Genomic DNA, 24,162 nt, shown 5'->3' on the forward strand with positions numbered 1-24,162 from the left:
GTGGCTTTGAGGTCCATGTGATCTGGCCTCTACCGGCTATTCCAGCCGCAACTCCTGCTGTTTTCTGTTCCACTAACCCTGGGAGCTGTCATCCTTCCACGCCTTTGCCCATGGTGTTCTATCACTTTCTGTCCAGCAAAATCCTTTCTTTTTTTTTTTTTTTTTGAGACAGAGTCTTGCTTTGTTGCCCAGGCTGGAGTGTAGTGGCACGATCTCGGCTCACTGCAAGCTCCGCCTCCCGGGTTCACGCCATTCTCCTGCCTCAGCCTCCAGAGTAGCTGGGACTACAGGTGCCCGCCACCACGTCTGGCTAATTTTTTTGTCTTTTTTGGTAGAGACAGGGTTTCACCATGTTAGCCAGGATGGTCTCGATCTCCTGACCTCGTGATCCGCCCGCCTCGGCCTCCCAAAGTGCTGGGATTACAGGCGTGAGCCACTGCGCCTGGCCCAGCAAAATCCTTTCTCGTTAAGCTCCATCTTTCCTTAAAGCCACCCCAGAATCTCCCAGTCAGGATGAATGTGCGAGTCTTCACACGCAGGGATGGGATCTGTGGCTGTGGAGCACACCTTAGTCCTGGCTGCATTAGAGTCACTCAGTGCCCACCTGGCTCCTGTACCAGATGGGGAACCCCGGTGTCTGCCTTTGCGTTTTGAGATCCCTCTCAGTGCAGTGGAAATGGCCCTGCACAACTTTCAAAATTGTTCTCATCAGTCGGCTTTTTCCCCTTCTGTCTTACAGATTGAAGCGCTCGTGAAGGACATGCAGAACCCAGAGACAGGGGTCCGAATGCAGAACCAGAGGGTCCTGGTCACCAGCGTTCCTCATGCCATGACAGGTGATGTAGCTTGCACTTTAGCCTTGGCCTGGAATAGACCCCAGAGGCCCAATACGGCCCACCTCCTGTATTTGTAAAAAACTTTATTTCTAAATAAAGTTTTATTGGAACATATCCATGTTCACTCATTTACATATTATCTATGGCTGCTCTTACACTACAATGGCAGAGTTAAAATATGTAGTTGTGGACAGGCACAGTGGCTCACATCTATAATCCCAGCACTTTGGGAGGCCAAGGCAGGTGGATCACCTGAGGTCAGGAGTTCGAGACCAGCCTGACCAATATGGGGAAACCCCATCTCTACTAAAAATACAGAAATTAGCCAGGCGTGGTGGTGCATGCCTGTCATCCCAGCTACTTGGGAGGCTGAGGCATGAGAATCGCTTGAACCTGGGAGGCGGAGGTTGCAGTGAGCCAAGATCGCACCACTGCACTCCAGCCTGGATGACAGAACAAGACTCCCACAAAGCTGAAATGTTTATTTACTATCTAGCGCTCTGCAGAGTACATTTGCTGACTCCTGGACTAAAGTCTTCCTCTGAGGAAGGGGTCAGGAGGGAGAAAAGGACTCAACAGGTCATTTCCTGAAGCCATTCCTCCCAGAAGTTCATTTTAGAAACCTTCACTGTCATTTTTTGTTTGTTGTTTTGTTTGCTTTGTTTTAATGAAACCAAGTAGCAGGAAAAAAAAAAAATACTATTTAGCAGAAAAAAGTTGGCCTTTGTTTTGCTCCACCTTCTACCTTCTAATTCATTTCAGGCCCTTCTCAACTGCCCTTTCGGGGTGATGCCACTGTCTCCTCTCTCTGTGTGTGTGGGGGGTGACATGCCTGCAGAGCATCATTTGGGGATATTGGCAAGAGGGGCTGGACACCAAACGAGGAGAGCATTTTGGTTAATGTGTTACCTGTTTTCTGATCTTGATTTTGCAGTAAAGACAATGTTTCATACTTAGGTGTATTGCCTGCAGAAGCAGACGGCTTCTCATAGCCCAAGCCAGGGTCTCACCACTGCTGTGCCTCCCTCTATGCCACCCCTGACTTGACTATTTTTTTTTTCACTCAAGGTGCCCTAGTCTTTGCAGAGACAAGCTGGCTCACAGCCTCCCCTTTCCCTTTCTGACTGCTTAGAAGAAAGGATGCCCCCACCAGCAATGTGTCACTCAGGTTTCCCTGCGTGCAAGCAACAGAAGACCCATTCTTTTGTTGGAGCAAAAGGGGAATTAATTGAAACGCTATAGAGCAGCTCATGGAGGGAAAGGAAACATTGACAAGCCAGACTTTGGAAAGGCTAAGAACCAGAGTAGCTCTGGGCACCCACAGAGTGGAAACAGTGGGCAGACTTTTCAGGGTGCCTTTGCATCCCCCATCACCTCACATGCAGCTGGGACAATTCTTCCTGAAGGCATCCCTGACCCTGTCCCCCTCCCTGCCTCTGATTGTCATTAATTTTGGCCTGAATTCTCCACTGGACTGGGGCCCTTCGAGGGAAAGTATCTTGTCTTGCTCATCTGGGTAACCCCAATGCTTAGCAGAGCTGTGTTTGTAACAGATGGTTAGTAAAAGTTTATTGAATGCGTGAGTCACTTCTTGTCTGTCATTGTGTGGAGAGTGCAGGATTAAATCCTTCAGGTGTCTTTTCTAGCTATAGCCCTGGTCTCAGTTTACTCTCTCCATTGTTTTGTTTGTTTGTTTGTTTGTTTTGAGACAGGGTCTCATGCTGCCTTCCAGGCTGGAGTGCAGTAATGCAATTGTGGCTCACTGCAGGCTTGACCTGCTGGGCTCAAGTGATCCTCCTGCCTCGGTTTTCCAAAGTGCTGGGATTGCCAGCTCAAGTCTCCACAGCTGGCCAGTTTTCTCATTTTTAATGCAAGAATAGCAATCCCTCCCTAAGGGAACGAGTGCAGGAAGGAAGTGAGAGACTGATGTGCAGGTGCTGGGTGTGCAGTGGGTGCTGGATGGTGGTGGTAGCTAGTGCTTGCCCATGCGTTGTCTGTTAACACCCACAATAAAGTTAAGGGTAGATATGACTGCCCACTTTTTGCACATGGGGCTGTGGAGACCAAAGAGTTTCAGCAACTTGCCTTCATGTCCTTAAGCTCATTTCATGAGTGAGCTTGAATTTCAGCCCAGCAATGTGACTCCAGAGTCCATATATATGTATATATTTGTTTATTTATTTTTAATTTTTACTTTTATTTATTTATTTTGTTTGAGACAGGCTCTTGCTCTGTTGCTCAGGCTGGAGTGCAGTGGTGCTATCTTGGCTCATTGCAGCTTCTGCCTCCTGGGTTCTAGTGATTCTCGTGCCCCAGCTCTGAAGTAGCTAGGATTATAGGCGCCCACCACCACACCCAGCTAATTTTTGTATTTTTAGTAGAGATGGGGTTTCACCATGTTGGTCAGGCTGATCTCGAACTCCTGACCTCAGGTGATCTGCCCGCTTTGACCTCCCAAAGCGCTGGGATTACAGGCATGAGCCACCACGCCCAGCCCAGAGTCCATATTCTTATCCACTGTCAGTGTGCACCAGCTGCTTTCCTTCCTTGTGCACGGGGCACACTTGGTTCCTGGATTTGGGCAAGGTTGCCCATCCTGCCATGTTTTTCCTTGTTCCTCCTGCACAGGTGAATTCCAGCTGCTGTAGAAACAACACAGGGAGAAGCCCTGGTCCTGCAACATCAGCACCGATAAAAAATTATTTAACTTCTTGGACGGCAGGCGTCCCAGGGCTTCCTCGGGACAAAGGTGACTGATGGGGGAGCCTGAGCAGTCTGCCATGCTGTCAGCACAGACTGTGTGGTACAGAGGCTGGTGGCACCATAATCTCATTTGATCTATTTCGGGAGGCAGTCAAGTGGATGAGAAAGCCCTCAGCTCCTCAGTGGAGAGAGCTAATCAGTCTGATGTCTGCCTGGGTCTGTCTCTCTGCCTGCGCAACACTGTGTAGCATTTAAAGAGAGAGACTTGGTGTGGAAAGTCTAAACACCTAGTCCTAGTATTTTAAGTAGGAGTTTAGATGAAGGATTTTGCTTTTGAACAGCCAACCAGGAGTGAATGATGCTAAGAACAACAGAAGTAGAACCATGGAAAGCCACGATGGTGTGCATGCGGACACTGACAGAGATCATGGCTGGACATTTGTGTCCTAGTGTGTGGGCATGAAGGGAAGAACTGCAGGTTGTCTATACCCACTCATGATCATAGGCAGGCAATTATGCCCAGAGAGTGTGTATGTGGGTCATAAGAAGAAATGTCCCTGTACCACCTCCGAGGAGGGAAGTATCACTGGCAATTATCCAGACATAAAAACACAGGCAGTGGGGTCTCAATCCTGGCCCTCTTCTTTGGTGTGTTTTGTGGGCCTGTTCCCATGCAGACAGGTTTCCAGCTTAGCCTTTGGAAAGCAGGCTAAGATTGCTGGAAATGTGACCACTGGCGTCTGCATGACGGCCTCTGTGATGGGGTGCTTCGTTCCAGAGCACCTTGTCTATCTTCTGAGATGCTCTTACCTTGTGCCTAGAAGGCGTACCTTCTGCTTGTGAGGCCAGAGGGCCCAGGCTGAGGAAAGGGGCTCAGAGCTTCTGTGGGGGTGTATGGCACCTCTGGGCTTGTTGATGGAACTTGGCTTGCCTTGACCCTTAGACAGATCTGAATCCTTGAGGGGAGTGGGTGGGTGGGACAGGTGCACGGGTGCACATTCTCTCCTGCCTCCAAGCCTGTATCTCCTGCTGACATTCTCTCCTGGCCTCCAAGCCTGCATCTCCTGCTGTTTTTCATGCCAGTTTTTCACGTTCTTTTTTTTTTTGGCGTGTGTGTGTTGTTCCCAAGCCAGCCCCTAAGATATGCCAGGCCTGGGGCGAGGGTACACATGGAGCCTTCATTCCGTCATCTAAAGTTATAAATCAACTAGGATAGGTCCCATCTTCCTACCCTGACAAAAGTACCTTCACAACGTCATGGAAGGCCAGGTTCAAGTTTAGAATTTTCTGACTCGTCGGAGTTCTGCCTGGGAACTTGGGGAGATGGAGAGCCAGCCCCAGCCCCCAGCCTGTCCTCTTCCCATCCCTGGGTCTGTTTTACTCCCATGAGTCCTAGCTTGGTCCAGAGCCCTGCAAACGACTTGCCTCGGGTCTGCTTTGTGTGTGTATGTGTGTGTATGTGTGTGTGTGTGTGTGTGTATTTAGACTTAGTCTATTTACTATCTAGTTAGTGAATAATAGTCCATGCACAAGTTACTGTCAAGTAAAAGGTCAATACGATAAGAGACGATAAAGATGAAGTGTGTGTGGGTGGGGGCCGGGCCAGGCGGTGCGGTGTTAAGTTGCACATCTGCTGGAGTGAGATCATGGATAGCCTTGAATTACAGGCTGCAGAGTTGGGACTGAACATGATGGGGTGGGGGTTTCTGAAGGTTCTGAGCAAAGAGGAATGAAATTGCAGCTGAACAGGAAGCAGACCGGTCAGGCAACAGCGTGGAGGAGCAGGGATATGTCAGGAGGCTATGACGATAACCACAAACGTCTCTGTTTTGCAGGAAGTGATGTTCTGCAATGGATCGTCCAGCGGCTTTGGATCTCCAATCTGGGTGAGAGCTCATCTGGCAGTCAGTTATCCAGGACAGCTGTGTGTACAGCACCATGGGAGAAACTAAATAGAGACTTAGCCTGTGTTTCTGAGAAATTTGCATTTTAATTGGAGGGTCATGACCTTTGAGTGTAAAACTGCCAGAGTCAAAAGCAAAGGCAGGATAATTTGGGGACAAAAGAGTTATTTTATACCAAATATTTAGAGCATAAATAACAGGGATAAGTGGGGAGGACTCAGTCAAGAAAGTCCTGGAGGGGGTGCTGTGTGTAGCTGGTCTTGAAAGAAGTGATGCTTGTGAAGTGGTGAAGAGGAGCTCTGAGGGTCTTCCTATAAAGGGACACTAGCAAGAACAATGGTGTAGAAATGGAACGAGCGGAAAGTGGAGGCGCGACAAGAGAGATTGAGAGTCATGGCTCCAGATGGCTATGGAGGGTGGCAGAGGGGTGGAAGAGCACCTGAAGATCTGGGAGATAGGCAATAGGTAGCCACAGACAATTTTCCAGCATGGCAGTGTGCATGATACTCGTATTTCAACTAGGGTGCCTGGCAGCAATTTAGAAGATGGATTGGAGCAGAAAGAAACCGGAGGGGATTTCACACTAGAAAATAGGCTGTTGGTACAATGAGGCATACAACTTTAGGACTCGGTCTTTGACGGAGGGAGCGAGACCTGGAGAGGGAGGGTTGGGGAGGAGGTCTTCCCACACCTTGGAGGCTGGGCTATGGGATGGGGAGATGGGTTGAGTCCTTGGCTGGGGGTTCCTGCAGGAATGGAGGGATGGAATCCCCTCCAGAGGATGGAAAGACATCTGCTTTCATTGGTGCTTTGGAGAAAGAACCAAAGAAGTTTGTCCTTTAATTGATATAATTGATAAACAAGGCTGTGCTTCCAAATAAACTGGAGCAGGGTAGGAATTAAAGTGAAATGGGAAGGAGAGGACCTGGGATCAGGTAGAGGTGAGCTTGGGATAGAAGTTGGCAATAAACATGGTGCTCCTCGCTCATTCTTTGAGTGACAAAGTGTCCGTTGGTCCAACAGAGACATTTTCTTCCCAGTCCTATGACCTTTCCCAGACCCAATGGGCCTACAGAGGCTTTTCTAGGCCTTCCTTAACCATCAGCCGCTGCAGCAGACCACCTGTGGGTTCTGTTAACATCCAGGTTTCCTAGTTCCCGTCCAGACTTACTGAGTTGTCATTCCTTAGGATAGGACCTGGGAGGTCCTCCTTTTAGCGTGCAACCCAGCTGATGCTTGTCCACAGCCAAGTTCAGGAACCAGTGTCCTCACTGCTCATGAGATGCAGTGCTGCTAGGAGGGGGTACCTGTCCTGGAGTTTGGGGTGCCGTGGAGGCCGGCAATGAGCTCCTGTCTCAGCCCTGCTCTTAACATCCGTGTCTGAACTGCTTTTCCCAGAGGCACAGAACTTGGGCAACTTTATTGTCAGGTATGGCTACATTTACCCCCTGCAAGACCCCAAGAATCTCGTTCTCAAGCCTGATGGCAGCCTCTACCGATTTCAGGTGAGTCTTGGCCTTGACCTTGGCTGTTCATATAGGGTTGATCTCATTTGAAAAGATCTCATTTGTAAAGGTCGGGTTCATAGTTTCACAGATCAGGACTTCAGAAACGGTGGAGGGGGCTAAGGTGGTTCGATTTCTTTAGTCACAGGGTTGGGGTCCATTGAGTCACAATCCAGTTTTAAAGTGTGGTTTCCCTGGTTTCTTTTGCAGACACCGTATTTCTGGCCCACCCAGCAGTGGCCAGCTGAAGATACCGATTACGGTAAATACTTCAGTCCCAACTATGCCTTTGGTAGTGCTTAACATGCTGCTTATTTACTTGCAGCATTTTGGTGACATTTGTCTTGCTGTCATCACGACCTTTATGTCAGTCCGCATCTGCACTGGGCATGTCCCCAGGGGCAAGGGACTGGGTGTGCTGAGCGTTCTCTCCCCCACTCTGAGCACAGCAGCCTCAGGCTTAGGGAGGCTGCAGATGGGGTTCTGAAAGATGATGATGGAAAATGTCATTGCTTTCTTTTCCAGCCATCTATCTGGCCAAGCGAAATATCAAGAAGAAAGGAATTTTGGAAGAATATGAAAAGGTATGGAGGTGCTTTTAAGTAGAGGTTATTATAATTGAGTGGAATATAGTTTTGAGCTGTACTTTCCTCATTCTCACATCACTACATTCATATGCGCCCTCATGATCCATCCAGCCAGCCAGCTAGCCATCCTTTTACTAATTAGAAGCAGCTAACTGAAGTAAATTCTTTCCCATGTCTAACTTTAGTTTCTCTTGCTGTAATTTAAACCCTTGCCTCAGTGGCTACTGGGCACACGGTGGCTCCCCCCTTCCTTTTGCCATCCCAAAACAATGTGACATAATTAATATGTACTCTAATGGACAACCCTGGGTTAACAGATTTGAACTTGAATTTTTTTTTTTTTTTTTTTTTTTTTTTTAAGACAAAGTCTTGCTCTGTTGCCCAGGCTAAAGTACAGTGGCATGATCTCAGCTCACTGCAACCTCCACCTCCCGGGTTCAAGCGATTCTCCTGCCTTAGCCTCCCGAGTAGCTGGGATTACAGGCATGTGCCACCATGCCTGGCTAATTTTTGTATTTTTAATAGAGATGTGGTTTCACCATGTTGGCCAGGCTAGTCTCGAACTTCTGACCTCAAGTGATCTGCCTGCCTCAGCCTCTCAAAGTGCTGGGATTACAGGCGTGAGCCATCGTGCCTGGCCCGAACTTCAATTTATGATGGGAAAACAATCTGTATAGACTGTTGTACTGTATAGACTTTTGTTTTAGGCTGGGTGAGTCCAATTTCCCAAAGAACATATGCTAGCCCTCAAAAGGCTAGAATTTCTGGGCAGAGGGTGAAAATCTTGCTGTGTTCTTTTACTTATTTGTTTATTTATTTATTTTTGTGACAACATCTTGCTCCATAACCCAGGCTGTAGTGCAGTGGTGCAGTCTCGGCTCACTGCAACTTCTGTCTCCTGGGCTCAAGCCTCAGCCTCCGTAGCAGCTGGGACTACAGGGGCACACCGCCACACCCAGCTAATTTTCGTATTTTTTTGTAGAGACAGGGGGCCCAGGCTAGTCTCAAATTCCTGGGCTCAAGTGATCCGCCTACCTCAGCCTCCCAAAGTGCTGGGATTACAGGAGTGAGCCACCATGTTAGGCCATGTGTTTTTATTCTTACAGGCATGTTTTCAGAAAGGCTGGCTTATCTTTGGTTTATCTTAGGGTTTATTTTTGTGAATTTGTGATGCTCTGTTGCTGAATAGTGAGTTTCCAGGTTAGGTGCGGTGGCTCACGCCTGTAATCCCAGCATTTTGGGAGGCCAAGATGGGAGGATCACTTGAGGCCAGGAGTTCAAGACCAGCCTGGCAACATAGTGAGACCCTATCTCTATGAAAGGTTAAAAAATTAGCCAGGTGTGGTTGCATGTACAGGTAGTCCTAGCTACTGAGGCAGGAGAATGGCTTGAGCCCAGCACTTTGAGGTTGCAGTGAGCTATGATTGTGTCACTGTACTCCAGCCTGGGCAACAGAGTGAGACCCTGTCTCAGAAAAAAAAAAAAAAAGATTTTCAAATTCTTTTTCTTCTTTGATTCTTTCTTCCTAATCAGATTTGGGATATATTTATTTATTTATTTATTTGAGACAGAGTCTCGCTCTGTCACCCAGGCTGGAGTCCAGTGGCGCGATCTCGGCTCACTGCAAGCTCTGCCTCCCTGGTTCACGCCATTCTCCTGCCTCAGCCTCCCGAGTAGCTGGGACTACAGGTGCCCGCCACTACGCCCGGATAATTTTTTGTATTCTTTTTAGTAGAGACCGGGTTTCACCATGTTAGCCAGGTTGGTCTCAATCTCCTGACCTTGTGATCTGCCTACCTTGGCCTCCCAAAGTGCTGGGATTACAGGCGTGAGCCACCGCGCCCGGCCGGGATACATTTATTTTTACAAAAGCAAAAAAGAGCAATAAAAGTGAGGCTTCTTATGAAAGCGTTTTGAGAATTCAGCTGCTCTTTGAGTGAACACCGGGGTAAAACCAGCTCAGACACCATCAGGCTGGGTCCATGGTTGCCATGAGCCAGGGGTGTGCCCTTGTTAACTTAGAGTTTGTTGCCCTGTGGCACATGGCATATGTCTTGGGGCTTACTGTTCTCATTTTGTTTTTCTTCTCCAGGAAAATTACAATTTCTTGAACCAAAAAATGAACTATAAGTGGGACTTTGTCATTATGCAGGCCAAAGAGCAGTACAGGTGAGTGAAAGGAGACCATGCTTGTCCTCTTGGTGTCTTTCCTCCCTCTCTTCCTTGTTTCTTTTTATTTATTTTATTTTATTTTTTATTTATTTATTTTTTGAGACAGAATCTTGCTCTGTTACCCAGCCTAGAGTGCAGTGGCGTGATCTTGGCTCACTGCAACCTCCACCTCCTGGGTTCAAGTGGTTCTTCTCCCTTGCCTCCCAAGTAGCTGAGATTACAGGCGCCCACCACCATGCCCAGCTAATTTTTGTTTATTATTATTATTATTATTTGTATTTTTAGTAGAGATGGGGTTTCACCACGTTGGCTAGGCTGGTCTCGAAGTCCTGACCTCATGATCGGCCTGCCTCAGTCTCCCGAAGTGCTGGGATTACAGGCGTGAACCGCTGCACCTGGACTCTTTCCTTTTATTAAAATAAACTTGTTTTTGAGCATTTGTGTGCCTAACGCTGGGCTGGGCAGGGGGAATAAAAAGACACAGTCTCACAGGTCAGGCAGATGAAGGGACAGGCTATGGTGCTGCTGCGAGATGAGGACCACCTGGCTGTTTTCAGAAGGAGTCGTAGAAATGACATTGAACCCGGGGAATGCATAGGAGGGGTCCAGGTGAAGGATGGCAGTTGTAGAGGAAGAGGAGAGGTGTGGTGGCAGGAAGGGGCTCCCAGCAGGCAGAACCAGAGCCTGGAGGCAGGAGTGTGCCCACTGCAAGCAGTTTCTTGCAGGTGCATCTGAGAGTGCAAAGTGTGGAACTGGCAGAAGTTAGCAGGATGTGAACTAGAGATGTTAGCAAGAGCGGATCGTGAGAGGGCTTTGTGCTGAGGGCCACAGGGAGCCATAGAATGATGTTTAAGCAGGGGAGGGAGACACAGTGATCAGATTCGCGTGTCAGAACCACGCCTCGCTCACTTGCATTTGCCTGTTGCCATATCAGAACTGGAACTGGAAGTCCCCTCCAGGGCTCTGCCTTAACGAGAGCCGGATGCAGATATTGGGGACAGGGAGTGGTAGGGAGAGGGTGTCTGTCATGACAAGGTTAGACTATCATAACAAACAGCCCCCGACTCTCAGGGGCTGGAAACCATAAGGTCCATTTCTTGCTGGTGCTCCCCATCCACTGTGGGGCAGCTGGGACCCTGACATGCTTTCCCCACCTCCAGGTCCCATGCAGAAGAAGCAGCACCATCTGGGCTTTGTGCGTTGCTTAGCAGGGACAGGGATTTCCTGTGTGTATCAGAGCAGCACTGTCATCCTGCTCATGAGTCACAAGGCAAAGCAGGTCAACTTCAAAGGTTGGTGGGTGGGGACATAGAATCCTACCAGGTGCCTGAGAAGAGGGACAGCTGGGAACATCTGGTGACCCGCACCGGTGATTACCAAAAGCGATGATCCCCCGGTCCGACCTCACTCACTGTGACAGTCCTGGATCCAGGAAGGTCTAGACTTGCTGGTGCTTAGCTGGGCTGGATGGAGAAGACCTGATTCTCACCCAGCAGCCTAGGTATTGGAATAGTGATGAACACTATTTACGGGACAGCTGGTCCGGGAAAAATAGATTCTTATGGCAGAATAACTTTATTGCCCTGCATGGTGGAAATTATGTTCTTAGGGTTTAGAACCAGGTAGAACATCAGTGAGAGAGCTGCCAGTACTTGTTAGCCACAAACATGTTTTTACCTGGGCACGTTTGAGGTGAAACAACATGACTTATCTTTAATCACTTACATTTGTTCATAAAGCTTCATGTGGCGAGTTTTTGGGTACTGTCTCACTTTATGTTGGTGTGGGGAAATACCATAGTAATTATTGTCACCCTGCATTTCTACAAATGGGGAAACTGAGGCTTAGGGAGGTGAAAATTACTTAGCTGAGGTCACTTGCTGAGATAATGGTAGAACTTGGGCTGATATTACTTAATTCCATTTGTTGCACCAGTTTTGAGTTTCTGATGGGTTCCAGCACTAGGCTGGGCTCCAGGGACACAGAGATGGGTAAGATGTGCCCCTCTCCCTCAGCCCGTCCATCCCCTCCTCCTCCTGTCTGCTCTGAGCAGGACGATCCCAGCAACCCACAGGACTGTGAACCCTGATATCTGCTTTCCTGGGCACTCTGGGTGCTCTTGCAGCTCAGAGCTGTTCTCAGTGATCCCTGCAGGTCCACCACCAAGGCCTTGGCCTCAGCTGGGATAAAGCTCTGTGCTGCCCAGATCCTGGGACATTCCCCTCTTCCATTCTTCCAGGTGCCTTGGAATGAGCGATTCCTGAAAGGCTTGCTCCACTTGAGATGGCTTTTTCCTGCTAATTTTATGGCTTAAAGGCTCCTCTGATTTCAGATTTAGGGTCTCAGCACAAAACGAGGTTGACCATGTAGCTTGGCCCATGAAGTAGTCATTTTGTTATGCTGAGTCCCATCTTCCAAGTTCCACACTCAGCATCCAGCTACTTACTCAAGATCTCACATTGCTATCAAACCTCAGACTTACCTTGTCCATATTCGAATATGTCTTTCCCTCACTCTCCAAACCTCTTCCTCCAGTATCACCCATATCAGGATCTCTACTGCCCCTACCCTGGTTGAACCAACCTCACCATCACCTGAACCATGGCAACATCCTCCCGACTGGCCTCTCTGCTCCCAATTTGCCCCCGTGTTTGAAACACAAATAAGATCACCTCACTCCATCTTCTCTAGCTATCAGGGAGAACACTCACTTCCAATGTAACTTCCACAAAGAGGCTTTTCTGATTAGCTGCATTCAGATCATCCTAAAGTCAGTGGCTCAAAACAACAATTATTTTATTATGTGTCCTGATTTCTATAGGTTAGGGATTTGGGAATGTCTTGGCTGATCAATTCTGACTCAGAGTCTCTTGAGTGGTTGCTGGCAGATGGCTGGAGCTGGCGTCCTGGAGCAACTGGGGGCTGGCTGGCATTTCCTGCTCTCTTCTTGTAGCATCTCTTTGTGATCTAGCTTGAGCTCCCTCACAACATGGCTGCATCAGGGAGGGTTGTTAGATAGCTTACAGGTGTTTGGGGACTTCAAGACCACATATTCTAGTAAGGAGGGTGACAGCTGTCCCACCTTTTATGTCCCAGCCTCAGAAATTACAGTGCCATGCCTGACATCCCATGTTGGCAGAAACCACCACAAAATCCCACCTGGCTTCAAGGGGAGGAGACATAGACCCACATCTGTCAATGGAAAGAGTGTCAAAGAATTATAGACATATTTAAAAATCACCACAGAGGCCATCCCTGATGTTCCATGATGGTACCCTGAATGTTTCCTTATGGCACATAATGCAATTTGCAATTCTGTATTGATTCTTTGACTGTGTATGTGATGTTTAGTTCAAAAGCTACTCAAGGGCAGGGACTATGTTTGGTTCACCAGTAGATGCCCCATGCTTGGAACTTAGGGGAAGATCAATGAATACGTGAATGAACGAACGAACGAATGAATGAATAATTAAGCAGATGCTGTTGCTGAAAAAAATCACAATATGACAAACGAAAGTAATTCCTAGGTTACTAACTCTCTTGCATTCTGTTTATCACAACTCTCCTCTAATAACATCTGTCACAGAAAAGCAGAAGAGCAAAGTCGGAAAGGACCCATGGGGTAAATCAGAGAGTGACTCTATTTGCCAAGCTTTCCAGCATTGTGGAAACTCTGTAATGCCTCAGGCCAGTTGTGGCCCATGCTCCTGAGGTCAGGGGCTAGTTAACCTGGTAGAAAATCCAGTTAGGCTGTCAAGGGGAAGTTTGAAGACAGTGTTTATATTTAATTTCCAGAGGAGCCTGACAGAACGCCCAAATGAAATGGCGCTGTTCACCCATCTGGCTCCCTGAGTGTTATGATGTTTTTCACAGTATGTTAATGGGGAGATGAATCCGCCGACTCTGTCTAGCAGAGGGCATGTGCGTCATCCCACGTTGCCTGGGAAAACAAGCATTAACAAGTGTGAGCACGGGTCGCCGTGGAAATGGTACAGAAGGGGGCCCACGGCAGGATCATTAGTGTTACTTTGCCCCTGGAGGAAGAAGGCCCTGCATCATTTCCCATCCAGAGTGGGAAAGGGAGAGAGACTGAGAGATAAAAAGGAAAATAAAATAAACAGCTTTTTTTTTTTTTTTTTTTTTTTTTGAGACAGAGTTTTGCTCTTGTCGCCGAGGCTGGAGTGCAGTGGTACAATCTTGGCTCACTGCAACCTCTGCCTCCCAGGTTCAAATGATTCTCCTGCCTCAGCCTCCTGAGTAGCTGGGATTACAGGTGCATGCCACCATGCCCGGCACGTTTTTGTATTTTCAGTAGAGACAGGGTTTCACCATGTTGGTCAGGCTGGTCTCGAACTCCTGACCTCAAGTGATCTGCCCGCCTCGGCCTCCGAAAGTGCTGTGATTACAGGCATGAGCCACAGCTCTGGGCCATAAATAGCCTTTTATAGCAATAAGGTGTGCTCAGAAAAACCCCTGATATGGCATGAACTCTTTGTAGCGGCAGAGTAGAAGTCACAGGCAGGGAGGAGAGAGGACTCCCCAGGCCAGCATCTTCCTTGTCACCATCCCACAGGTGGGATGTCCAGATGCTGACTATGTTGTTCGCCCAAACAGGGAAAAGTTAAGAAGCCAGGAGGTCAAATGCCAGAGGGTCACCCGTGTGCACTGTGCTCCAATGTTGACGTTGGTGGAGTTGGTTTGATTTAGGGCTCGTGGCGGCAGTGTGATCTCAGTGCAGCACTGTGCTGTCCAGGGGAGTTAGACCCTGGCCATACTCCCACGTGCAAGTGCCACTTCTGCCAGTTGTGGCAGTGTGACCCTGGTGGGCTGGTGGGGCATTCACCCCCTCTTTGTTTCAGTGCCCTGAACTTTGAAGTAAGAAAAGGCCACTGGGAGGATTAAGTGGGATTAAAAGAGTTAATATGTGTCAAAGTGGTTAGAAGAGTGCTAGTACTTAAGTGTGATGTCAGTGCTTGCTGTGTTCATTACTATTACAGTATACATGAATTACTTGGGCAGGTTGGGAGAGGGGTCTAGGTCATCAGGAATCGGCGGCATCACTAAGCAAAAGATACAAAGTCTTCCTGGCCTTAAACGTGGCTTTTGGCTTTTCAGGGCTGGAAAGGAGAGGAACAAAGCAGACAGATATGCCCTGGACTGCCAGGAGAAGGCATACTGGCTGGTGCACCGATGCCCGGTGAGTATCCTCCTGCCTGGTGTCCTCTGTCTCCTCCTGTGCCACCCACCTCCATCCTGTGCTCTCCATGCCTGTTTCCAAGTCCTCTTTCTCCAGGGTGAGAATTGGATCAGCAGGAGGAGCTGCTCAATGTCGGGTTAGCATCCCAGGGCCTCTTGACCAGAAAAGGAAGTTCTCTGTCTGGATGGGGTCTGCTCATGGCCCATGTGTTGGTGTTAGGTAGGGAGGGACCTGAATGAATTTGTCTTTTATGGGGGCTGGGACTTTTTTTTTTTTTTGCTAGGATATCATACCTTGGGAAAGGAATATAAGGAGAAAAAATTAGAATGTAGGCCCCAATGGAGGCTCCAATGCAGAAAAATAGAGTCCCGTGAGAATGGAAACTGCATGGCCAAAGTTCTCCTTGGTGTCTCCTGCTCCCTCGCCTTTTGCTCTCCTAGATCCAGTTCCCAGCAGCTGAGATGGGAGGAGGAGAAAGAATACGTCTGTGTCGAGCTGCTTCTTGCTTGCAGCACACTGAATCTCTGGCTTTGGGACTTTCAGTGGCCTAGAGAGACAAGCTGTACAGAGCTGGTGTAACTTGCCCCAGATCATCACTGAGAAATGGTAGCCTCATCCTGCAGCACACGGAAGTGGGCTCTGACTGCCACATACTGGGATGAACTCTGCTGCCTCAGTTTCCTCCTGTCTCAGCCCCCTGTGCTGCCTGTGGGTCAGGGGAGGCAGGAGATGTGAATGAGATTCCGGAAACCAAAGAGTTACAAAGAAATGTTCTTCCTCCTCTTCCTTTAGCTTCCTTGCCTGCCAGGTATCAGACATTCTCAGAACCAGAAAGAGAACTGAGTGAGGCCTGGTGTCAGAGTTTATGGATTTTTGAACTTCAAGCCCATCTGATTTTGGTTGTTTTGCTTATTTTATTTATATACTCAAAACAGATTCTCCTAAGGTGTTCCACCCTATAGGGGCATGGCTTTGGATGCTGTGTTGCTGAGGTTGAGGTTCTGAGGTTGATCCCCAAGCAGCTTGTTGGATTTTTTCTTGGCTTCAGGGTTTCTCCTCTAGGGAAACCAGTTTACAGATGTTTGACACAAGTATCTGGGGGCTGGGTGACAGAGAACAGGGTCCTGGAGACAAGCACCCCTTCTGGTTGGTAGCATAGAAGCTCTTTGTATGAGAAGGAGCCTCACATTGCTCGTGTGTTCCAGAAGCACTCTGTGGTGAGGATAAGGAGACGTGGTGGATATGCCACATTTGGCAAGACACCTTGGTGCCCAGTGGCACCATGCCTGAGGGAACTCTGGTTCTTTCAAGGTAAAGAATGGCTTCTATATTATATGCAGAGACTCGTCACTGTGGGATTGCCAATGTGACTACATTCCTTCAAAGTGACATGGACTATGACATAGCTATGCAGTAAAATGAAAAACTGATCAGCCAGGTTCTTCTCAGTTCTCCTGGGGTAAGATCTCACCCCTCACCAGGCTAGTGGCTGAGTGGCTCTTCACAGCATGATGCAGAATCACATAAATATGACAACGTGTCTCTATGACCACCACCTCCCCACCGCCCATCTCCGCCACCATGACCGTCATCCCACCTCCCACTCCCTCACCTCCCTTATCTCCCTGACCTCTACCACATCTCTTATTTCCCCCACTTCCCACTTTCACCACCACCTCCACCACCCTTATTGTCATCGTCATTGTGGTCATTGTCACCATCACCATCACAGTAGGTGTGAACTGAGAACTCCCAGTGTGCTGAGCACTGTGCTAAGCCTTCTGCATTCTTTTTTTTTTTTTTGAGATGGAGCCTTGCTCTGTCGCCAAGACTGGAGTGCAGTGGCACGATCTCGGCTTGCTGCAACTTCCACCTCCCGGGTTCAAGCGATTCTACTGCCTCAGCCTCCTGAGTAGCTAGGATTACAGGCGCGCACCACCATGCCCAGCTAATTTTGGTATTTTTAGTAGAGATGGGGTTTCACCATGTTGGTCAGGCTGGTCTCGAACTCCTCACCTCGTGATCCGCCCGCCTCGGCCTCCTAAAGTGCTGGGATTGCAGGCGTGAGCCACCGCGCCCGGCTACCTTTTGCATTCTTATTGAACCTTTGCAGCGCTGTATGGAAGGGCTTATCATTATTCTCATTTTACTGATAAGCAAGTGAAAGCTCAAGGATGTTACTAATTTGCCGGAAGTTACACAGCTAGTAAGTGCCAGAGGGTCTGAACCTACATACCGCTGACTGTGGAACCCCTGCACTGACTTAGCCCTATGCACTTCTGCCTCTCAGGCAATGTCATGGGATGTCTTGGTGCAGTTCAGTCCTTTGGTAACCTCCTGGGTCATTAGAACGTTGCCTGGGTCACTGCTGCTCTAAGAAGCTGAATGCCTGGGTCCACACGTGCCTGGTCCCTCTTTGACAGCACTGGGGACCCAAGTTCAGCTTGAGACTTTGATGGACTCAGAGTGGTCCTAGAACTTCCAGGACATAAAACTGCTCCACACATCTAACCTCTTTCATGACTGCTCCCTAAGCGAAAACCAGACCAGTAGTCAAAGATGAGGCAGGAGAGTGCAGTGGCCCCACTCTCTGCGATTTTCTTAAAATTGTCCCCATCTCTTGTTGGCCTGTTGGCCTGAGGGGGTGGAAGGTAGCGTTTTTGAAGAGCATCTCAGTCTAGAAATTGAGCGATCTGACTGACAGGCTTAGGAAGCCCCGGAGCTCACAGACTGCCAGACTGTTTCCAGGAGACCCAAACAAACCGTCAGTTCAATGGGAAAAAAAGCCAGCCAAGGCAAACAAAGTACTTGGCGCTGTGGAGTGTCATGGCCACTCCGTGTCAGACTGTAATCAACAGTTGTAGAGTGAGATGCGGCCTGCCATTACTGAACCTACTCATTCACTTGTTCATTTGTCTGTTCACTGATCCATGAAACCTTCATTGAGCCTTGACTTTGTCCCAGGGAAGGGGTTAGGTGCTGGGTGTGAAATAACAGTCAAGAGTCATTGAGTGCTCTTCTGTGCCTGTATTAAGCTCTTGGCACAGATGACCTCATTGACGTCCAATGCTATGATGTAGGGAATATCACCATCCCCATTATTCAGATGGAGAAATTGAGGTTCATTGAAGTTCAGTTGCCTGCTCAGTTCTGGGAGAGGAAGCCACACCTTTCTGATGGCAAAGCCTGATGTGCTACTTCTGTGCAAGGAGGCCCCACCCGTGGTCCCTCTCTCAGCTCAAGGAGCTCAAAATCCAAATTGCTGGAGCACAGGTGAGTAACACTCTCCCAGAGATAAGACCTAAATGCAGAAGGGGCACAGCGAGAGGGTGGTTGATTTAGAAAGGCAGGGAGAAATGTCTGATAGATGCTGTATCAAGGAGATCATCACTGGCAAAGGCCAAGACCCCACGTGGGTGGTGGTAGTTGAGGGCTCTGACCTGAATTCCTACCCAGAGCCCAAATGACACCTGTGATTCAGCATCCTGTAATGAAGGAAAATGATGTTCCTTACCCGTTTTTTACCCAAATGGTACCAAGTACAGATCTGAGCACGATGCAAACAACAGTAAGTTTTGTAAATGAACAAAGGGAGAAAGTGCTCCCTTAGACAGTCATGTGGAGGCCTTCCCTGCATCTTTGCTGTGCCATCTGTGACTTCCTGCCTCCCAAGGATGTAGTCTGAGGCTGCTTCCTGGCGGTGGGTGTGCTAAATCAAGTGATCCCTTATCTGCATATCAAGCTAAATGACCCTTGTTTCAACCACATATGCAGACACTTGCCAGAGATGTCTGCCCTCCATTTCCCATTGAGGTTGGGCTAAATGTCCAACCATGGAAAATGGCAAAATAAATTGAGGTACATTAACATGATGGAACATTGTGAAGCTTCAAATAATATTTTCAAAGGCCATTCATTGACCTAGGAAAATGATCTGACATATAATGTGTTTTTTGTTTGTTTGTTGTTTTTTGCTTGTTTTTGAGACAGAGTCTCACTCTGGGGTGCAGTGGCATGGTCTCGGCTCACTGCAACCTCTGCCTCTTGGGTTCAAGAAACTCTCCTGAATCAGCCTCCTGAGTAGCTGGAATTATAGGTACCTGCCACCACACCTGGCTAATTTTTGTATTTTTAGTAGAGACGGGGTTTCACCATGTTGGCCAGGCTGGGCTCGAACTCCTGAATCCATCTTGGCCTCCCAAAGTACTAGGATTCCAGGCGTGAGGCACTGTGGCGGCCTGACACATAATATATTATAAAACCAGGGTGGGTGGAATGCTCCATGTGCTGTGGTCCAGGAAAAAAAAAAAAAAGTTAACGTATATTTTGTGAATATCTGCTCTATGCCGGGCGCTTACTAGGCAATGGGGATATTTGGATTATGAGCCAAGACAGACAGACAATGCCCGTGACCCCAAGGAGTTTCCTGTAGTCTGGTAGAGAGACAAAGACTAAAATAATTAAACCAATGAATGAGTAACCTGCAGAATACCACAGCAGCTGGTAGGAGGCAGGGACCCTGTGTCCAGTTGGTGGTCAGGGAACATGGAACACAGGATGTGGAGAGTGACATTCAAGCCAAGATCCTCTAGGAGCTGACTTTCCTAACGCTGCAATGTAAAATTGTCTCCCTGTTTCACCTCAACTCTCTTTCTTTCTTTCTTTCTTTTTTTTTTTTTGAGACAGAGTCTCGCCCTGTTGCCCAGGCTGGAGTGCAATGGTGTGATCTCAGTTCACTGCAACCTCTGCCTCCCAGGTTCAAGCGATTCTCCTGCCTCAGCCTCCCAAGTAGCTGGAATTACAGGTGTCTGCCACCTTGCCTGGCTAAGTTTTTGTAACTTTAGTAGAGATCAGTTTTTCACTATGTTGGCCAGGTTGGTCTCGAACTCCTGACCTCATGATCTATCTGCCTCAGGCTTTCAAAGTGCTGGGATTACAGGCATGAGCTACCACGCCTGGCCTCATCTCTATTTCTTTCCCCTGTCTTATTTTGTTTAGAAAACGAGTTAGTGTTTTATTTATTATTTGTTTTCTATTCCATGCATCAGAAGAGTCTGATACTTTTGGGAAGAGAGTGAAGCTGAGAGAAGGAGGGGTGGGGGGACACGGTGGAGTGCCACCGAGAAGTGACCATCAGCTCCCACGCTGGCCCTCCTCTGTATGTGGGTTCCTGGGAACGTCGCCTCCTCACCAGCAGTTGTCACGAGTACAGGAGCTCCTTTCCTGACCTGAACGATGAGGCATTGAGCAAATTGCCTCTTCGGCTTACACCCAAGGGATGTTGTTGGCGGTGGCAGGGTCACACCCTGGTGTTCACAGTTCCTCAGGATGAAGGAGGGGAGCTTGCAGGTCTCTGAAGGCTTCCTGTGTGAGGCACCAGGGCAGAAAGCGCCTGCTGCCTCCTTATCTGCGGGCAGCACACCGCAGGATGCATTGGCTGCCCTTACTTCCTGGGTGCTAACAGTCAGTCCTGGTTATCTTCATCTGAACACCCTGTTATGTGCCAGAAACTGCGTCAGCAGTGCTCTGGTGATGATCACAGTGGATCAAAGACTTTACACTACCTGATGAATGAAGAAATGGATGAATGAAAGGAGCCTGGGGGTCTCTGAAACCAGCAGAGGCAGAAAGGCAGCGCCCTCATGAGTTTCAAGGGCAGGGAACTGGAAAAGGACCACGGCTTGATTGGGAACGACTGAGACTCAAGGGCTGCTGCCCACAGAGGCTCAAGAGCCAAGGCAGCAGCGGCCAGAGGACTGTGCCTGGCTGTTCTGTAGGGGAGGCGTGGAGAGCCAGGTTGGGGCTAGAACTGGACAGACTGGCAGAATCATGAAGCTCAGTGGGTGGCTGCGGATCTGAGAGTCTAAGGCCATCTGGTCTGGGCAGCTGAGGGCACAGAGGAGTCTATCTCAGTTATGCAGTGCACTGTTGAGCACTGGGGCAACCAAATTTATGTCAGAGCCTGGGGCACGTTGGAAGGAAAGAACTAGATAACGAATTCAAGACTTGAGCAGGTGACCACATTGAAGTCACTGAGGCAGTGAGCACCTGTGGAGGAGCAGCCAGACAGTGGTTGTAGGGCGTCATGGGCACAGGCTGTGTGTGTGTGTATGTGTGTGAGTGCATGTCAGTGTGTCTGGGTCGGCATGTATGTGAGTGAGAGTGTGCGAATGTATGCGTGCGAGTGTGTGTACATGTGTGCATGTATGTGAGGATGTATGTGTGTCTGTGTGTTGGCGTGTCAAGGTGTGAATGTATGTGAGCATGTGTATGTATGTGTGAGAGTGTGTGTAGATGTGTGCATGTAAGTGAGCATGTATGTGAGTGTGAGTGTGCATATGTATGTGTGAGAGTGTGCCTAGGTGTGTGCATGCATGTAAACATGTATGTATGTGTCAGTGTGCACATATGTGTGAGTGTGTGTGAATGTGTGCATGTGTGAGCATGCATACGTGTGTGCATGTATTTGAGCATGTTTTTGTGTGTTCATTCTCATAGTGCTATAAAGAAATACTCAAGACTGGGTAATTTATAAAGGAAAAAGGTTTAATTGACTCAGTTCTGCATGACTGGGGAAGTCTTAGGAAACTTACAATCACGGTGGAAGGGGGAAAGGCACGTCTGACATGGTGGCAGGCGAGAGAGAGCGAGTATGTGAAAGAGGGACTGTCAGACACTTATAAAACCATCAGATCTCATGAGAACTCACTATCATGAGAACAGCATGGGGGATACCACGCCTATAATCCAATCACCTCCCACCAGGTCTCTCCCTCAATCCCTGGGGATTATGGAGATTACAATTCAAGATGATATTTGGGTGGGGACACAGAGTCAAACCATATTAATGTGTGTATATGTGTGTCAGGTCATGCATGTATGTCAGCATATGTGGGTGTGCATATGTACATGTGGGAATATGCGTAGGTATGTGCATGTATGTGAGCATGCGTGTGTGTAAGTGTGCCGGTGTGTCAGGGCATGTATGTATGTGAGCATGTGTGAGTATGAGTATGTATGTATGAGAGTGTGTGGGTGTGTGTGAGTGTGAGAGTGTGTGAACGTGCCAAAGTGGGTGTATGAAGTCTGTCTTCAGTTATGCAGGGGGATTTCTCCATAACAGATTCAGGGGGCAACTCCTAGAACCCTTTTTGGCAAAGACACTGACTTTGCTGAGCCCCTGCCATGTGAGGTTAGATCCCATGGTGTTATGCCTTCAAGACACCTGTCTCGACTGTAATTTATCCTTTGTGTGATTAATTGCTGAGTGGCTACCTCCCCCTTGAGACTGGGAGTGCCTCAATATGCCTGCTGGGGAGCAGTGGTCTCGGGGCACACTCACCATGGGCTCCACAGGGCTCAGCACAATGTCCGGCACATAGGAAGTACCCCATAGATATTTGCTGATCAAGATCCACTTGTAACAACTAGGGTAAGGATGGCTGTTCCCTTTCCCTGTCCTCCTCCCCACCCACTTTCTATTGCCTTCTCCTTTCTCTTCCTTGTGTCGTCTTGTCTGCACATATTTGCCTCCATGGTAGCCTAATGAGCTAGGTTGCTAGCAAATAAAATACAGGAAATTTGATTGAATTTGAATTTCAGATAAACAACAAATAATTTTTACGTAAATGTGTTTTGTATATTTAGTATAAACATATAATAAGCATCAAAATATTGGGGCAGAAATTATTTGCCATTTATCTTAAATTAACTGGACTTCCTACATTTTATCTGGAAGTCTTACGTCTGAGCTAAAACCCAGTCTGATCCCATGGATGAGGCTGAATCTGATGGCAAGAAAGCCCAGTTGCTTCTAAACTCTCTGCTTCAGTGTAGCCAGCCTGGTTGGTCACGTGGGCTGAGCAATGGGTGGATGCCTGGCATCACACCTGCATCAAGGGAAGTGAAAGACCCAAATTATTGGCCTCAAAGAGTCAAGGAGTTGAGAGAGATCAAGTAAGATTTTCTGGAGAGTTGGGTTACCTGCTGGAAAAGGGAGCTAACAGAGATTATAGTCCCAGTTTTGGGCCGTTCTTTTACATACATAATCTTAAAATGACTACAACCCCTTCTTCAGCAATAGCTACCTTCTGTTGAGAGCTTCACACCCTATCTTGTTAAATCTTCACAAGAACCTACCACGTAGGAGGCTTCTTCTCTGTTTCTTAGAGAGGTTAGTGAGTGCTGAGACAAGGAGTGTTTTCCAAGCTCTTCTGCATAGCTGGGAAGTGGCAGAACCAGGAGTGGCACCCAGAGGTGCCTGACAAGCCTGGACTCTCCCAAAGCACTGCTCTGTCACTTCTCTTTTCCCACCTAGCCCAAGACGAAACCACAGAGTGTGGGGAAGCACTGTGGGAAGAGTCAGGAGGCCCATGTATTAGTCTCAGTGAACTCTTCTGGAGCCTGCATGTTACCCATCCATATGTCCACTCACTCATCCATCCATCTACTCATTCAACCATCCATCCATCCATCCATCTATCCATCCATCCATCCATCCATCTCTCCCTCCCTTCATCCATTCATCCCTCCATGTATCCATCCCACTATGGTGCTGAGTTTGACATCCATCCACCCATCCATCCATCCATCCATCCATCCATCCATCTATCCATCCATCTCTTCACTCATCCATTCACCATCCATCTACCACCGATTTACCCATTCATCCATGCATCTGTCCCTCTGTCTATCCATCCCATTATGGTGCTGAGTTTGCCATTCATCTGTCTGTCTATGCATCCATCCATCCATCCATCTGTCCATCCATTCATCTCTTCACCCATCCACTCACCATCCACCTACCACCCATTTATCCATCCATCCATCCATCCATCCCTTCTTCCCTCCCTCCATCCATTCATACACCATTCCATCCCTCCATCCATCCATCTCACTATGGTGCTGGGGATGCCATTCATTTGTTTGTCCATCCACCCATCCATCCATCCATCCTCCATCCATCCTTCCATCCCTCCATTCATCCATCTCACTATGGTGCTGGGGATGCCATTCATCTGTCTGTCCATCCATCCGTACATCCACCCATCCATCCATCCATCCATTTATTTACCCACCCACCATCTACCTACCACCCATTTACCTATTAATCCATCCATCCATCCACCCATCCCTCTCTCCTTCCCTCCTTCTTGCCACCCATCCCACTCTGGTGCTGAGAATGCCATTCATCTGTCTGGCCATCCATCCATCCATCCATTCATCCATTTACTCATCCACCCATCCACCATCTACCTG

General features: G+C 48.4%; 1 protein-coding gene across 7 annotated transcripts in view; it reads left to right on the plus strand.

Annotated features, from left to right (window-relative positions):
• RGS9 (regulator of G protein signaling 9) overlaps nucleotides 1–24,162 on the plus strand; it is a 99,529-nt gene that overhangs the window by 22,813 nt on the left and 52,554 nt on the right. For all 7 annotated transcript variants that reach the window (XM_028836673.2, XM_077972531.1, XM_028836675.2 and 4 more), the window contains 7 exons: nucleotides 740–836; nucleotides 5,375–5,425; nucleotides 6,842–6,948; nucleotides 7,159–7,210; nucleotides 7,474–7,532; nucleotides 9,628–9,704; nucleotides 14,823–14,904. In XM_028836673.2, the coding sequence (XP_028692506.1) occupies nucleotides 761–836; nucleotides 5,375–5,425; nucleotides 6,842–6,948; nucleotides 7,159–7,210; nucleotides 7,474–7,532; nucleotides 9,628–9,704; nucleotides 14,823–14,904 (504 nt within the window). In that variant the 5' untranslated portion in view covers nucleotides 740–760. The remainder of the gene's footprint in view (nucleotides 1–739; nucleotides 837–5,374; nucleotides 5,426–6,841; nucleotides 6,949–7,158; nucleotides 7,211–7,473; nucleotides 7,533–9,627; nucleotides 9,705–14,822; nucleotides 14,905–24,162) is intronic.

Source organism: Macaca mulatta, chromosome 16 (genome assembly GCF_049350105.2).
Source record: "Macaca mulatta isolate MMU2019108-1 chromosome 16, T2T-MMU8v2.0, whole genome shotgun sequence".
Taxonomy (NCBI): Eukaryota; Metazoa; Chordata; class Mammalia; order Primates; family Cercopithecidae; genus Macaca; species Macaca mulatta.